Source organism: Myotis brandtii, unplaced genomic scaffold (genome assembly GCF_000412655.1).
Source record: "Myotis brandtii unplaced genomic scaffold, ASM41265v1 scaffold390, whole genome shotgun sequence".
In the NCBI taxonomy this organism is placed as follows: Eukaryota; Metazoa; Chordata; class Mammalia; order Chiroptera; family Vespertilionidae; genus Myotis; species Myotis brandtii.
Genome location: NW_005364954.1, coordinates 1,780,961 through 1,796,448, shown reverse-complemented (window position 1 = coordinate 1,796,448; position 15,488 = coordinate 1,780,961). Strand labels below are relative to the sequence as shown.

General features: G+C 52.8%; 1 protein-coding gene across 4 annotated transcripts in view; it reads right to left on the bottom strand.

Annotated features, from left to right (window-relative positions):
• ASAP1 (ArfGAP with SH3 domain, ankyrin repeat and PH domain 1) overlaps positions 1–15,488 on the bottom strand; it is a 195,468-nt gene that overhangs the window by 8,918 nt on the left and 171,062 nt on the right. For 2 of the 4 annotated variants that reach the window (XM_014544994.1, XM_014544995.1), the window contains 9 exons: positions 14,736–14,827; positions 13,287–13,473; positions 12,972–13,057; positions 11,112–11,227; positions 10,911–10,978; positions 10,208–10,264; positions 9,636–9,743; positions 7,360–7,588; positions 254–424 (listed from right to left, as the gene is read on the bottom strand). In XM_014544994.1, the coding sequence (XP_014400480.1) occupies positions 254–424; positions 7,360–7,588; positions 9,636–9,743; positions 10,208–10,264; positions 10,911–10,978; positions 11,112–11,227; positions 12,972–13,057; positions 13,287–13,473; positions 14,736–14,827 (1,114 nt within the window). The remainder of the gene's footprint in view (positions 1–253; positions 425–7,359; positions 7,589–9,635; positions 9,744–10,207; positions 10,265–10,910; positions 10,979–11,111; positions 11,228–12,971; positions 13,058–13,286; positions 13,474–14,735; positions 14,828–15,488) is intronic. The other 2 variants (XM_005872787.2, XM_005872788.2) reach the window with 1 other exon arrangement.

The window sequence follows — 15,488 nt, the reverse complement described above, 5'->3', positions numbered from 1 at the left end:
CCAACTTGCGGTAAATTCTTATGCAACCTTCAAAGCCCATCTCCAAAGCGGGTTTCTGAGCACTCTTCCCCAGCCATTGTGCTTGCTCCCTGCTTCCTTGGTGCTGTGCCCACGGCTCACAGGAGTGGTGACGGTGCGCACGCTGGAGCTGGACAGGCCGGCTTAGAATTCCAGCCGTGCCGCTGGCCAGCGGGTCTGAGAGGGCTACAGGGCCTTTTCTGCGAACCTCAGCTCCCCGACTCCGGTGACTTACCCCAGGTGACTGCGCCTTTGTTGGAGGGCCCGTGAGGTAGTGGGCTGGGAGGGTCCGACAGCGTTCGCTTGTGTCCAGGTGGCGGTGGAGGGGGCCGCTTCTTGGACAGGGTGGAGGTGCCGCCGGAGGTCTGCATGCCGAGGGGGAGAGTTGAAGGTGGGCCAGTGGGACCTGGAAAGGCACCAAACGGGCAGGAAGGTCAGTCCCGGTCTCATCGAGCAGCCGGTGTGCGGTCACTTCACACATCGGCGGCGGCACGACAAGCGGAGGGACCAAAGCGCAGGCCGGAGGTGGCCGCGCCCGTCAGCCCAGTGATGCCCAAACAGGGTTTCTAAAAGTTGCTGGTGAGAAACAGTGACAACAGAGGGGAGGTGAGTGTGTGTCTTTAAGAAACAGGAGGCCAGTGAGCATGACATGCCAATGCGTTGAGATCACTTAGGTACAACGGGGAAAAAACCACGGGCTTTGAACAGTAAGTCACTGGAATCGCGGCAGAACCTACTGAGGAGGAGGCACCGCCAGGGAAATCAATGAGCCAGAGCAGAACAGGCCGCCGCCGCGAGGGCCGCAGGCTGAGGCTCGAGGCCACAGAATAGGACTCTTCTCTCCGCCACAGCCTTTCCTTTAAGTCCGTAAACTTTGCCCAAGTTTTCTTTTTTAATATATTTTTACTGATTTTAGAGAGAGGGGAGAAGGAGAGAGTGAGTAACATCAATCTGCTGCCTCCTGCCTGCCCCCTACCAGGGATCGAGCCGGCAATGCAGGCATGTGCTCTGACCGGGAACGGAACCGCCACCCTCAGGTCATGGGAGGATGCTCAACCCAACTGAACCACACTGGCAGGGCCCGAGTTGTTTGTTTTTTTTTCCTTTAAATATTTTTATTGTTTTTATTGATTTTTTATAGAGAGGAAGAGAGAGGAATAGAGAGTTAGAAACATCGATGAGAGAAACATCGATCAGCTGCCTCCTGCACACTCCCCACTGGGGATGTGCCCGCAACCAAGGTACATGCCCTTGACCGGAATCGAACCTGGGACCCTTCAGTCCGCAGGCCGACGCTCTATCCACTGAGCCAAACCGGTCAGGGCCCGAGTTGTTGTTAATGACTTGTATAAATAATGGAGGATGCTGAAGTAAAAAGAATTACTCGGAAGAAAAAAGAAATCCAAAAACTCTTTTTTCCTCCAATTCTGATGATTGATCTGGACCTCATAAAACCACCTATTATATTAGAAACTCAATAGGTTACATACATTAGACATTGGTTTCTATAGATTTAAAAAAAGACTCGTTTCTTCAGAGACAAAGACAGGCTAGTAGTAATCTTATGAATATTACACACACACACACACACACACACACACCATTATTGCAAAAATGTTGACTTTTTTGAACTGATGTTTTAAGAAAGAAAAAAAAGTTTGTTGTTAGTCTTGTTTCTGGAAAGTGACACTGAAGTGCTGGTGGGTGCCAGGCAGTACCTGCTGGGCACTGGACACACGTCTCTCTGTGACTGTCACCAGGTGGACATTTTTTAAAAAAAATCTATTTTATTGATTTATCACAGAGCGGAAGGGAGAGGGATAGAGAGCTAGAAACATCAATGAGAGAGGAACATCGATCAGCTGCCTCCTGCACACCTCCTACTGGGGATGTGCCCGCAACCAAGGTACGTGCCCTTGGCCAGAATCGAACCTGGGACCTTTCAGTTCGTAGGCCGACGCTCTACCCACCGAGCCAAACCGGTTAGGGCTACCAGGTGGACATTTTAACTGTGTTCATGAATAACTGCTCCCGCAAACGTTAAAATTAAAAGTCAATAAAAAAGGAGAGAAACTAAGAAAAGAGGAGAACACGGCCACACCACATGTGAACATAGGACGGGAGGTACCCGGCGATCCAGACAGGCTCCCAAAGAGCTTTCTACATTCTGTGTGTCAAAGGGAAGCTCAGTCACTGCTGGCCTCCGCCTGGTGACGTAAGCGTTGACGTTTCCCATGATCAATTACCGATCAGTACCGACATCAACTTAAACCATTTTCTCAGTCGGTAACTGTGGTTACTCTCTTGGCCTTTGGGATTCGGTGGCCCTCTATGTACTTTATTCTCTCAATCCGATGATGCCCTCCATCTCGAAGCCTGCCGTTACCCCAGATCAGGGCAATCTCAGGACCACTTTATCTTTGAAGCACAGTCACTGTTACTGCACCCCTGCGCTTGTCTGGAGCTTTCAGTTTCCCAAAGTGTCCGCACAGGCCATTCCCCTTGCTTTTCATAAAGGCCCCGTAAAGCATGTGGGTGGGGAATTACGGCCCCCGCTGTGCAGCCAGGAAAGTGGGGACCTGGAGACTTTAGGGTGACAAGCACACGGGGCGAGCTGGGACCACACCCCAGGCCTCTGGGACAGGGAGGCACTCACCCCCTCCCGCAATGCTGCAGTTCCCCAAAGCCAGGGCAGCAGCGAGTGCTGTGTGAGGAAGTGTAACTTCCTCCTGGAAGTAAATGGGGACTGGATAACGGACAAGTTCATCTCTATCGCCACCTAGGGACGCGCTGGGGCACTGCATCCGAAAGGTCATTCAATCGGTTCCAAACCAGGCAAAGTGCTAAGAAATCAATGTCTGAGCAACGCTGTGTGTGCAGGTGATCTCAGGGGCCATCAGGCCAGGGTCGTCCCGTACGTAACCACAAACCGAGCAAAACCGAGCCTCTGGGATCATCATTTCAAAGGGAAGAGACCGGTGTTCCTCATACCATGTCAGCCTTTCTTCCCATCAGCTACGGCGTCTGTGATGACGGCTTTGTTTACGTGCTGATGGCCTGTCTCGCTCGCCAGGCCGCAGGTTCTGGTGTACAGTAGGTTGGATCTAGTAATATAACACTGAACTAATGGATGAATAGTTTGAATTCAACCTCCCCCAATAAGGCTCCATCTTTAAAAGCCAGGAAATCTATCCACTGAAATCCAGAAAAAATGCCCTGAAGTCATTCAACTACACCCACACATAGATATCTTAAAAAATTCATTCCTAGAATCCCAACCAACATGCCTGTCAAACCTCCCTCTCCATTCCTGAGTCCTGTGGAGCTCCCTCGTCTTGAGCCCACAGCCAGGAGCCTCACCGCGCCACCTGGAACCCACCTTCCTGCCGCATTGTCATCTGGGACCGTGGCTCGGAGCGGAGGACAGCCAGTCCCTGCAGGAAATCAGCTGAGGGACTCTGGCCGGCTCAGCGCCACCGCAGCCTCCAGCGTCTCCTCCTGGGAGGCAGCAGTCCCTTCTGCGGGAGCATCCTCCCGGTCAGGTCGGCTCAAAGGTCATCTCAGGACGCCTCCTGGGACCCAGCCCTCTGCCCAGAGCCATTGCTTTTATCTCTGAACTCCCACGAGGACCAACGTCACTAGCTTCTCTGCCTGCACTGGAGTGGGCTTGCTGCTTTTCCTGCGGGCAAGATCCACAGGCCTTTCTCCCACTGCCCGCACGTTCTGGGCTAAGGCGTAAGCCAGGCGGATTCCTCATACCTCTGGTTGTTGGCCAAACAGAAAACCCAGGTCTTCCATGCGGGGAGACCAACTGAAATATAACTTGTTCAAAGGAAAACAAGACCCGGAAGAGGGCTTACAACTTTTCCTGACACTCTCTGTGTAACTTCAGAATTCTAACACGCCACCTGTGCGTGAACGACACAGGTTGCATCTGTGCAGCTGTGGACAGTGCGAATGACAATTTTCCCACTTTCCCATGGTTTTCACAGTATAGAGCTGAAGAGTAGAAACTTTGTTACTTTAAAGGGTAAAGACAATGGGTTCATTCAGAGAGGAACTGCGCGTGGGAAGGAAGGCGCCGAGATGGGGAAACAGGGGCACCTCAAGGTGGAGTGTGCGGACACACGGACCCAGCGCAGACCGACCAGGACCCCAAACGGCAGGGGGCGCCTGCAGAGCCCTGCCACACGCCAGGCTGAGCTGAATGCCTCCTTCCTCCTCACCAGTGTCCACACCTGTCCCAGCTCAGCTGCAGTTTGGCCGCCGCTGTCAGAGGCGTGGAATCGCACACCGGGAGGAAGAGGCAGGTCCATAGCTTACAGTTACTGAAAAACACAGTGAAGCTGTAGCACTGGTGTCTGTTTTCAAGGGCCTGCTCTGGGGGACAGTCTCACGGTGCTCGCCACCTTCCAGGGTCTAGGGGTCCCCAGAGCCGCAGCCCAGCAATCCTAGCAGGAGCCCCCCAGCAGCCCAGGCTCTGCTCTCCTAGAGCCTTTCTCCTGGATGGTCGGTCTCCCTGGGTTCCGATGGCAAGTCCACCAGGAGGGCAGAGGAGACGGACCGTCTTCCCCGACACGCAGAGGAAGAATCTAGGAGCTCTGGTCGGACAAGTCCTAAGGCCCATTTCAATTTTCTGTCCCATCGCAGCCACCGAGTGACCTCAAGTCCCTTAACCTTCCCTGGGCTGTCGCTGTGCAATGGGCTGTGGACTGGCCTAACCTTTCAGCACCCTCTTGCTCTCAGATATCCTGGTCCTATGACCTGATTTTAGCTGAAAGATGAAAGACACAGTGATCCTGGCGAGCCTGGGAACGGCTATCTAGTCCAGCGGTTCTCAACCTGTGGGTCGCGACCCCTTTAGGGGTCAAACGACCCTTTCACAGGGGTCGCCTAAGACCATTGGAAAACACATATATACTTACATATTGTTTACAGTAGCAAAATTACAGTTATGAAGTAGCAATGAAAATAATTTTTTGGTTGGGTGTCACCACCACATGAGGAACTGTATTAAAGGGTCGCGGCATTAGGAAGGTTGAGAACCACTGCTCTTTCTAGTCCTAAGGAGCGCACAGCACAGCGGGGCGGGAGCTGCACTTAAATCACGGCTCTGACCTCATCCCGCTGGGCCTCCCACCGCAGAGGGGGAGCCGCCAGCGCGCCTGTCTAGGCTCCAGGACGGTGTAAAAGCCCTGAATCGACGAGTCTTCCGCTGCTGACAGCTCTGCCCGAGCACAAGGGGGCTTTGCTTGGAGGCAATGAAGTCAAACTTCCTTGCATTTTGATGAGGCAGCTGGAGTTTCCGGAAAATATTCCTGAGCTGGATTCAGAATGATTCCACTTTCCCCCTCAGTCCGACGACTGGGGGACTTTAACTTTAGTGTCCGTCTCCGCCTCCCCCGAGCTGGCGCCCTTCAGAGCCTGCCTCACTCTCAGGGCAGGGACTTCTGCCAGCAGAGGCCTCGGCGGGACGCGCCACAGAAGGTGGGCAGCCCGAGCGACCCAGGCAGAACATCCTCGCTTTCACGTAAAGGTGTCTATCGGTTCAACAGAATGAAACGGGGAAAAGTAAGGGCCACAAACCAGGGGGAGCCACCTCCGCACTGAGCACCAGCCGATCTGCAACAACGTCCTCTAAGAACTCGCTCTGCGCCTGACCGCTTCCCAAGTGCACGGCACGTGAGCCCGGCGAGAGGCGGGACGCAGCCCATGCTGCGGGTCCCTTCAGCTTCCCGAGAAGGCTGCTCCCCTGCTGGGGAGCTTCACTCCCAGCTGAGCAGCAGCATGATGCCCGCACAGCCCAGGGCTAAGGCCCAATCTATCGTCAGTGGTTTACAGAGGACGTGGGCGCGACTTAGATACGTGCCAGCAAACGTGGGGAATAGTAAGAAACACACTGCTGGTGAAACTTCTGGCTCACACGTGCTGTCACGGTCACGGTCACTGGTTATCTTCGATGAGAACTACTCACACCAAAGCCTCCGTTTAACTTTTCTCCGTTACTTTATGATCTATGAGGCCATTCGGGGTCTGTAAGAACACAGCTCCCATTTATAGCACTATCTCAATGGAGAATAAGCTCTGAAAAAACACTGTTTTGAATAAAGCTCACATTTCCCAGAAAATAGCCCCAGTGTGATTGCAATAGGCCCGCATTGTGTGCGGAGAGGCCTGGAAGCGCGTGAGCCGCTGCGCTGCGCTGTGCAGGGGGAGCACTTGCTGAGAACAAACCCCAGGCTCCGGCCCGGGGCCTCCCGACTTCCCCGGCTGCGGGGACCCTTTGATGTGGGCATTTCTGGGCCTCATCCGTCCCCGTCCCTGTCGGGGGACACCCCGACTTCCTGCGCAGGATGGTCTCTGTGGACCCAGGGGCGCAGGACAAGCACTTGTTGCTGGAGAACAGAGCGGTGGCCCCGGCATTAGCCCCCCGGGGGCATCCGACACGCCTGCCCAATCACCTCCTCCGGGGAGGATTCTGCCGCACCGCCTGCCTCGTCCCAGAGATAGGAGGGTGGGCTCAGGCCACACAGGGCCTGGTCAGCATCCGCACGGCTGAGAGCCGGAGGTCACACACTCAGCATCTCTGAACCTCTGTCCCTCTAGTCCCTACGATGCCAGCCACTGTCGCACACCCTCACTGTGAACAGGAAATGAGAAAGACTAGGTCTAGGGCAGGGGTGGGCAAACTTTTTGACTCGAGGGCCACAATGGGTTCTTAAACTGGACCGGAGGGCCGGAACAAAAGCATGGATGGAGTGTTTGTGTGAACTAATATAAATTCAAAGTAAGCATCATTACATAAAAGGGTACGGTCTTTTTTTTTTTTTTTAGTTTTATTCATTTCAAACGGGCCGGATCCGGCCCATGGGCCGTAGTTTGCCCACGGCTGGTCTAGGGCCTCCAGGGCTCCACCTGTAACTAATGCTGCTGCCACACTGTCTTCAGAAGAGAGGCGGGCTGGTCTAGAGGAAAGCCACTTTTACATAACAAGAATCCTTACGAAAGAGGAAAGAGCCCAGGTCTTGGACCCTGTGTGGACCTTGGATTGAATCTCAACTCTACCACTTACCAGCTACATGACCTTGACAAGCCACTCTACCTCCCTAAGCCTCAGTTTCCATATCTGCAAAATGGGCACCAAGAGCACACCCCAGACAGGACTGCCGTGAGGTTCACACAGAATGTGTGAGGCGTGCCCACAACACCGCCTACCTGGCTGCTGGTGCTGGCACCCCACTCCAGACTCTGCCACCCACGTGCGCCTGGCAACTCTACCTCCAGGCTGCGTGACTCCTAGCTCTGAGGATGGAGCCACGGGGCCCTTCTCAAAGCCCGTACCTTTGCCGGCGTTTCGAGGAGGCAATGGAGGTGCCTCCGAGGTGGGTGACGTGGGGGAGTCTGTGCTCGTGGAGGTGAAGATCTGGTTGGTGAAGGCGCTGTAGGAGAGCCGCTGCTTGTCCCTCGGGGTGCCGAATCCTGGCTGCGCCAGCTTGTCCTGCGGGGAGATGCTGGAGGAGTGGCAGAAGCTCTGGGGGCGCGGCGAGCGCTCCTTCTTGATGGGGCTCGGCTGGAGGGAGAGAACAGTGCAGAGGGTGAGACAACCATCCGGACGCCACTGCGGGCGGGCTCCAGGGGGAACCTGGGCACCCACAACCCTGGCCCGAGAGGACCACACAGGACAGGGAAGGACGCAGACCTTACACTTCCGATCCTCATGTCACCACTGCCAGGGTCATGTTAGGGAAACACTGGTTCGGGGTCAGCAGCGGCCAGAAGTGTAAGGTCCCAGTTAGGTTTAACCTTTAATCTGCAAGTCCCTCCGGGTGCAGGCCACGGCCACTGGCATTTGAACAGATTCCCACCCGCCTACAAGTGGCCACGTTAAATGCTCCTTTGTGGTCAGCCATTTGAAGCCGAGATTCTCAATCCTACCTCTCTTCTCACTTGCATCCGCGTAGAAGTAACCTCATCCACACCCCTGGCTTTGACTGACCCCAATGCTGACTCAGACCTGCAGGCCCAATCCCACCTCCTGGATTCAAAACCATTTTCATGTCTGTGAGGTGCCCTGGGTCTGTATCCTGGTGACAGCTTTAGCATCCACTGCTTTCCGTGTCTGCCAGAGTCACCGGCTGTGCATGGAGAGCTCAGGGACGTCCCTCGGACTGTGTGCACAGGACCCTTCAGCTCCCACAGGAGCAATGGCCCCTGAACAGCCCGATTCCATCTTGTTCAATCCGTTTTCCACACAGACGCAGGGCAGGTAGGAAACATGCCCTTCCCACAAGAAATCTCTGTTGGCTCCTCACTGCTACTGGTGGTTAATTTGAAAAATTCATTGGCTTTATCCAAAGCCGAAAGGTCAAACGTGGCCCACAGAGCCTCCCTGATCTGGGCGGCCTGGCCCTGCGGCGGCCTCCTGCCTCTCTCCGCCCAGCCAACCTGCAGGTCGCCTCACACACTGTGCTTCTAACCTTTCCTCAGACATCCGGGCTCCAGCATGACCCCTGGGCCTTTGCACATGCTGCTCTCCCTTCCTGGAAGAATGCATTCCTCCTCCTCTGCCCGGCAAGCTCCTCCCTACCTTAGGAGCCCATCTCCACTGTCCGTCCTTGACGGGTCTTCACTGCTGTGTCCTCCGAGCACTCCTCAGCAACCCCCCAATTCCCATTATTAGGGTTTCCACTGTTGCCTCTAAATGTCTCCTCTAAAGTGGGAACGCCTCAGGGCACCTTTGTCCGGCCAGCTCTGGCCATTCCTCACATCCTGCCTGGGAAGAAGCATCGCCCCCACATGCCCAGTGAAAGGTGCGCAGCCAGCCTCAGAACTCGCTGAGAACAACCTCTGGGAGCCGGACAGAAGCAGGTCTGTCCGAGACCGCCTCCACCAGCTGACACTGCAGACGAGTTGCAAAATGTCCGTGTGTCAGTTTTCTCCTCTGCAGCAGGGACAAGAGCACAGTGGGCGTTCCTAAGAACAACCTGGGGGGACACGGGCGACATGCCTACCGCTGCCCAGTCCACGTGCGAGTGCTCGATAAACAACAACTTATTCTTTACTCATCAGCCGTTTTGAGGGCTAATTTTATGTGTCAACTTGGCTAAGCCCTGGTGCCCAGGTGTTTGGTCAAACAGCAGCCTAGGAGTTGTTGGGAGGGTGTTCTTCAGTGTGGTTAACATTTAGATGTGGAGTGAAGGGGATACCCTCCATAATGGGGTGGGCCTCAGCCGGTGAGCTGAAGAGCTTAGGAGAAAAGACTGAGGTCCCCCAAACCCTGCCCCCTGAGGTTCCAGAGGCCTTCGGACTCAAGATTGCCAGGATTCCCAACCTGCCCATACATTTTGGACTTGTCAGCCCTCAGGCGCGTGTGAGGCAACCCCCTAAAATAGATTCCATGCTTTCTCTCCAGGGATACGCATCCCATCGGCTCTGTTTCTCTGGAGATCCCTGACTGATGCAGCTGCTACGTGGGACCCAAAGGAGCACCAGGTCTGAGCCAAGAGAACGGCCCTGGTGCATCAGGTCCTAAGACCAAGCGACCCCACTCAGAGTCCTGTTAGTGCAGAGAAACGGGGGAGACGCACTCAGAGCCCCAGAGACTGACTCACACTCACCTTGTCGTCCAGGTCGTCGTCGCTCTCATCCATCTCCTCCTGTCGCAGGTTCCATTCGTATTCCACGTGGACGTGTGGGTTGAACTTTCCGGACTTAGCCTGGGAAAGCTGAAAGGAACAGCGGGCGCAGCCACTGTCATTCAAACGCCAAACACCCCAACATTATAGCGGCGCTGAGCAAACCCCACCTATTCCCGGGTCCCAGTTAACCACCAGCAGCGGCTTTGGAAGCAACCCCCTGGCCGTCCACGCTGGACCAGCAGGCAGCTCAGAGAAACCGCCAGGAATTCCAGGCACGGTCTATTTTAGTTTGATAACGTGACTTCTCTCCAGGATGTAAAGCTTTTTAAGATATTATTAAAATGAATCTCAGAACGGCAAATTCTTGGCTGGAAGGCAAAATCACAGTCAGGGAAGTGCGAGGGGAGGGTCTTTCAAGCCAGACAGTCCCAGTTCAATCCATGTCCCCTGTTCTTATTCACACACGGGGCGGGACACCCAGACCTCCTCCTCGGAGCCTCGGAGGAACAGAAAAGCGCCACAGGGGCCTGGAGCTCGGGAAGGTAACCTACCTTTCCTATCTCAACCTTCCCCAGGTTATGAGCACCGTGTTCCGCCGAGGCCTGGAGCTGTGAGCAGGGACCAGTGGGAGCGGAAAAGGTGAGAGCATGCAGGGACGCGAGGGGGAGAGCAGCACGCTTAACATTTAAAGACCATTGTACTCTGCCCTTGGCTTGCCCAACTATTTGGCTTCTCAGATAGGTCTTCCTGACCGGGAGCCACAGAGAAAGCCGGATGACCGTGACCCGTAAGCCCGGGTGGTAACACCGCCTCTCACCCGCCTCCCAGCTCCTCATCACAGCTGCCCTGCAAGGACAGGCGGGTGACACGTTTATTGTTTTTTCAAATGCAGTCACAGTGCTTGTCGGAATTTCTTTAGCCAAAATTAAAAAAAAAAAATTGCTTCTTTTATCTCCAGTTCCAGTTCCAGACAACGCCACCTCAGGGCAGCTGATGTCTATTAGCTTGCTTACCACATCTTTTTCTTTTATTTTTTAAAATATATTTTTATTGATTTCAGAGAGGAAGGGAGAGGGAGAGAGATAGACACATCAATGATGAGAGAGAATCATTGATCGCTGCCTCCTGCACGCCCCCTACTGGGGATCGAGCTTACAACCAGGGCACGTGCCCTTGACTGGAACTGAACCTGGGACCCTTCGGTCTGCAGGCCGACGCTCTATCCACTGAGCCACACCAGCCAGGGCTGCTTACCAGATCTTCGCATTGGGTGGCTTTCAGTCTCTTCGCTATGTCGAGGGCAGTCTCTCCAGCCTGGTTCACTGAAATGGGGAAGAGACATGTGCATGATTAGGACAGACCTCGAAAAGGCAGAGACCACGATCAGATTACGGGCAGCAGGCAAGCCCAGGTCCAGCCATGGCTGCTGAGCCCCATGCGCGCGCGTGTGCTCACCCACGTCCACGGTGGGCTTGCTCCGCAGCAGCAGCTTCAGGCACTCGGGCTTGTCGAACATGCTGCAGTAGTGCAGGGCCGTGTTCCCCTGAGCCGTCTGCTTGTCCAGGTTCCCACTGAAAAACCAGAGCAGCGGGAAAAACGGCTGCCTCTCCAACCCAGCACTACGGGCGAACCACTTACGTCTGGGCTAACAACCGAGTCAAATTTCAGACCCGTCTATTATAAACTTAGGAGGTTTCTAACATTTCACCCAAATTTACAAGCAACACAGGACGCCAGTGGTCAGCACTGACTGAGTGTACTATGAGACAGACACTGCCTCTTAGCTTTTCACCTGTCTTAGCTCATGTAACCTTCACAAGATGCTACTACAGAGAGGACACAGTGTGTGCGTTTGAGATTACCAAGACACGGATGATGGAGCAAGAATGTGAACGCAGGCACCGTGTGTTCTTCACCAATGCTCTTGACCACTGCACCTCTAAGGGGCCTGAGCACTGATACAGCTTAGCTTGGGTCACTTGTGGGTTCAAACGCCCTCACGGTTTTGCTCACTCTCTTTTGCATGAGCTCCGGTTCCTCCTCAAAATCTGTGGCTTACAGATCTACCCCAGGAAGAATCCAGCAAGTCCAAAGCTCCTGTGCTATTATACTCCTATTAGCACGTCCCAAGTCTGAATTAGCGACCGAGTCAGCCACATACACTGCTGTCTTACAATGAACATCTGTGGACTTGCCCTGTTAAGTCTTTTCTTTCCCAACCTCCCAAGCACAGAGGTTTTGGACCCAGAGACAGGATTTTACATTTACGTAGACCAGAGGTTGGAGAACCACAGCTGCAGGCCTTCTCTGGCCCTCCATTTGTTTTTGTGTGCGTTTGAGATTACCAAGACACGGATGATGGAGCAAGAATGTGAACACAGGCAACGTGTGTTCTTCACCAATGCTCTTGACTGCACCTCTAAGGGGCCTGGGCACTGATACAGCTTAGCTTGGGTCACTTGTGGGTTCAAAAGCCCTCACGGTTTTGCTCACTCTCTTTTGCATGAGCTCCGGTTCCTCCTCAAAATCTGTGGCTTACAGATCTACCCCAGGAAGAATCCAGCAAGTCCAAAGCTCCTGTGCTATTATACTCCTATTAGCACGTCCCAAGTCTGAATTAGCGACCGAGTCAGCCACATACACTGCTGTCTTACAATGAACATCTGTGGACTTGCCCTGTTAAGTCTTTTCTTTCCCAACCTCCCAAGCACTGCTATTATACTCCTATTAGCACGTCCCAAGTCTGAATCAGCGACCGAGTCAGCCACACACACTGCTGTCTTACAATGAACATCCTGTGGACTTGCCCTGTTAAGTCTTTTCTTTCCCAGCCTCCCAAGCACAGAGGTTTTGGACCCAGAGACAGGAATTTACATTTACGTAGACCAGGGGTTGGAGAACCATAGCTGCAGGCCTTCTCTGGCCCTCCATTTGTTTTTGTAAATAAAGTTTTATTGGAACACGCCCACGACCACTCATTTGCATACTGCCTCTGGCTGTTTTCATAACTGCAATGGCAGTGTTGAACGTCTGCGACAGAGACCTCATGGCCTGCAAAGCCTAAAGTAGGCCCTCCATTTGTTTTTGTAAATAAAGTTTTATTGGAATATGCCCACGCCCACTCATTTGCATACTGCCTCTGGCTGCTGTCATACTGCAATGGCAGTGTTGAATGCGACAGAGACCTCATAGCCTGCAAAGCCTAAAGTAATATCTGGCTCTTTAAGAAGGGTGTGCTGATTACTGATGGCGGCTGCTAACAGGACTGGTCTGTGCTAACTTACAAGGCCCATTCAGAGCAAACAGAAACCATACCAGTTTTGGACAAGGAAGTCAACCAAATGGAGAGATGTCTGGTCTGCAGTCCGAACTGCAAGATGAAGGGCGGTCTCTCCGAGCTCCTGCAAAGGACAGGCAAGTATAAACAGGCGGTCGCATGTCCTACTTTGTCTAGAGCAGTTTCCTTCACGTCGTTACCCCAAAGAAATTATTAATAGCCCCCCTCCCCTCTCAGATTGTCCTGATTCAGACGGGGCACTTTTTGTGTTACAGCCTCATTATAATAACGAGCCATCTTTGAAACGGACTGTCCACGTTCCTCTCGACCCGATGATGTCAGTGCAGCCTCACCTGCCCGGGCTCCAGCAGTGGCTCCATGAGCTCCACGCCTTCCGCGTAGACCTGGACGAGTGCAAGTAAGTCCCGGGACCTCACGGCCTCCAGCAATTCGTTCAGTTTAGCTGACGGAGAGGAACAGGTCTTCCGCGAAAACCGGTGATCCACATACTTCGCCGTGATATACTCCTTCCGTGCCGTCCTAAACAGAGCACGAGACGAAGCCTCGTCATTTCCCAGGGCGGAGAAAGGGTTACCTCTTTGCAGACCAACACTTCTTTCTGAGAAGAGTTATTTTAATTAAGAGACTTCATTATAGACCTACTGGGAGATCTGATGATGTCAGAGTGGAAGAAACGTATCCCCTGGACGTGCCCCATAATAGTTTTGTGAACTTGGTGCCCGAATAACCACCCAGGAGGGGCTGGTCTAACCTTTAGGCAGGCGTCTGCTTCACAAAACCTTCGCTGATCGCGAGAAGAAAGAATGATATCTTTCTTCCTAGTCACCCACAGTATTAAACAAATTTCAAGTGCAAAGTCAATGTAAAAATTTTTGAATAGGTTTAAAGATTCACTTGACTCAAAACTAAAAATGATACCAGGTGTGTATGGAGGAGTCTCACAGTCACACCACCCAGAGCAAGCACGTAAGTTCGCTGTGTATTTCCCGGGTTTCGTTAAGCAAACATAATGTCAAGTAAGCGTATGTTAATGTATTCGTCGCTGTCCAAATCCATTTGGTGCCTGAGTCCAGAGAGTAAATTGTGAGAGTTCAAAAGTGAGGGATAGATCAGCAAATACGCCCACGATTCAGTTCCTGAGTTTGGATGGCATGTCTGCGACCAGAGGGATTCACGCACTCATTCCCACGCCTCCTCCTCCCTCCCCAAGCCAGGCAGCCAGACATGAGGTACGTAGTAAGATGCCTATAGAAGGACACTCGCTTTGTCCCTCATCTTCCTCCATGACACAACAGGAATGAACCCCCAGAAGTGGGGCTGCCGAGTCACAGGTAAACACACTTCTGATTGTGACAAATACAGGGAGGTTGCTCCTCACGGGCAGTGTGCCACCTGGATCCCCACCAGCAGTGCCAGGGACCCTGGGATGGCTGCTTCCCCAGTCTCGCCGCGGGGCTGTCACGCATCTGGACCTTTGCCAACCCGACAGGCGTCTCCCACTGCTGTTGTGTCTCCTATTTATCACAACGGGCGCGATTTAGAGAATCGTCCTCATGAAGCTTCACCCTCCAAGCAGACGCCACTCCCGAGGGGGAGGTGATGCTGAAAATAACCCGTGCGTTCCAGAAGCATGTTGAAAAATACGTTTGTTTGCTCTGCTTTCCCCTCATAATGGGGTTTCCTCTGGGGGGGGGGGGGACCTTAACCATGAAGATGTTTTTGGGGAGGGTTGAAAAAACAATGATAGATGGTAAAGAATTCAGTATGTTAGAAGTACTTACATGTCACTCATTGGGGTAGGTTTTGGTGAGGGGCTGGGTAAATTTGCTTCCATAATATCGTTGAAACTATTGTTCCCAATAGTCTTGGCCAGCTGTAACATAAACACAACATAGCAAACTTGTTACTACTGGTTTAAAAGTTCCCTATTATTGCTGAGTATGTACCTTCCTTCACTTGACTCAGGATACAAGCCATCCATCCATCTCAGTGGTTCTCAACCTTCCTAATGCCGCGACCCTTTAATATGGTTCCTCATGTTGTGGTGACCCCCAACCATAAAATTATTTTCGTTGCTACTTCCTAACTGTAATTTTGCTACTGTCATGAATCGTAATGTAAATATCTGATATGCAGGATGTATTTTCATTGTTACAAATTGAACATAATTAAAGCATAGTGATTAATCACAAAAACAATATGTAATTATATATGTGTTTTCCGATGGTCTTAGGCGACCCCTGTGAAAGGGTCGTTCGACCCCCAAAGGGGTCGCGACCCACAGGTTGAGAACCGCTGATCCATCTGGTCAACAAGCATTTGCTGAGCACTTACTACGTGCCTCACTTTTGGTTGAGGGGTTTACTCTAATTGGACAGAAAAGAATTTAGAATTTCTTTATATTTGGGATACAAATTAAGATGCGGCCCTGGCCGGTGGTGTTCAGTGGTTGGACTATCAGCCCACAAACCGAAGGGTTGTGGGTTTGATTCCCAGTCGTCAAGGGCTCATACCTGGGTTGCAAGTTCGTTCCC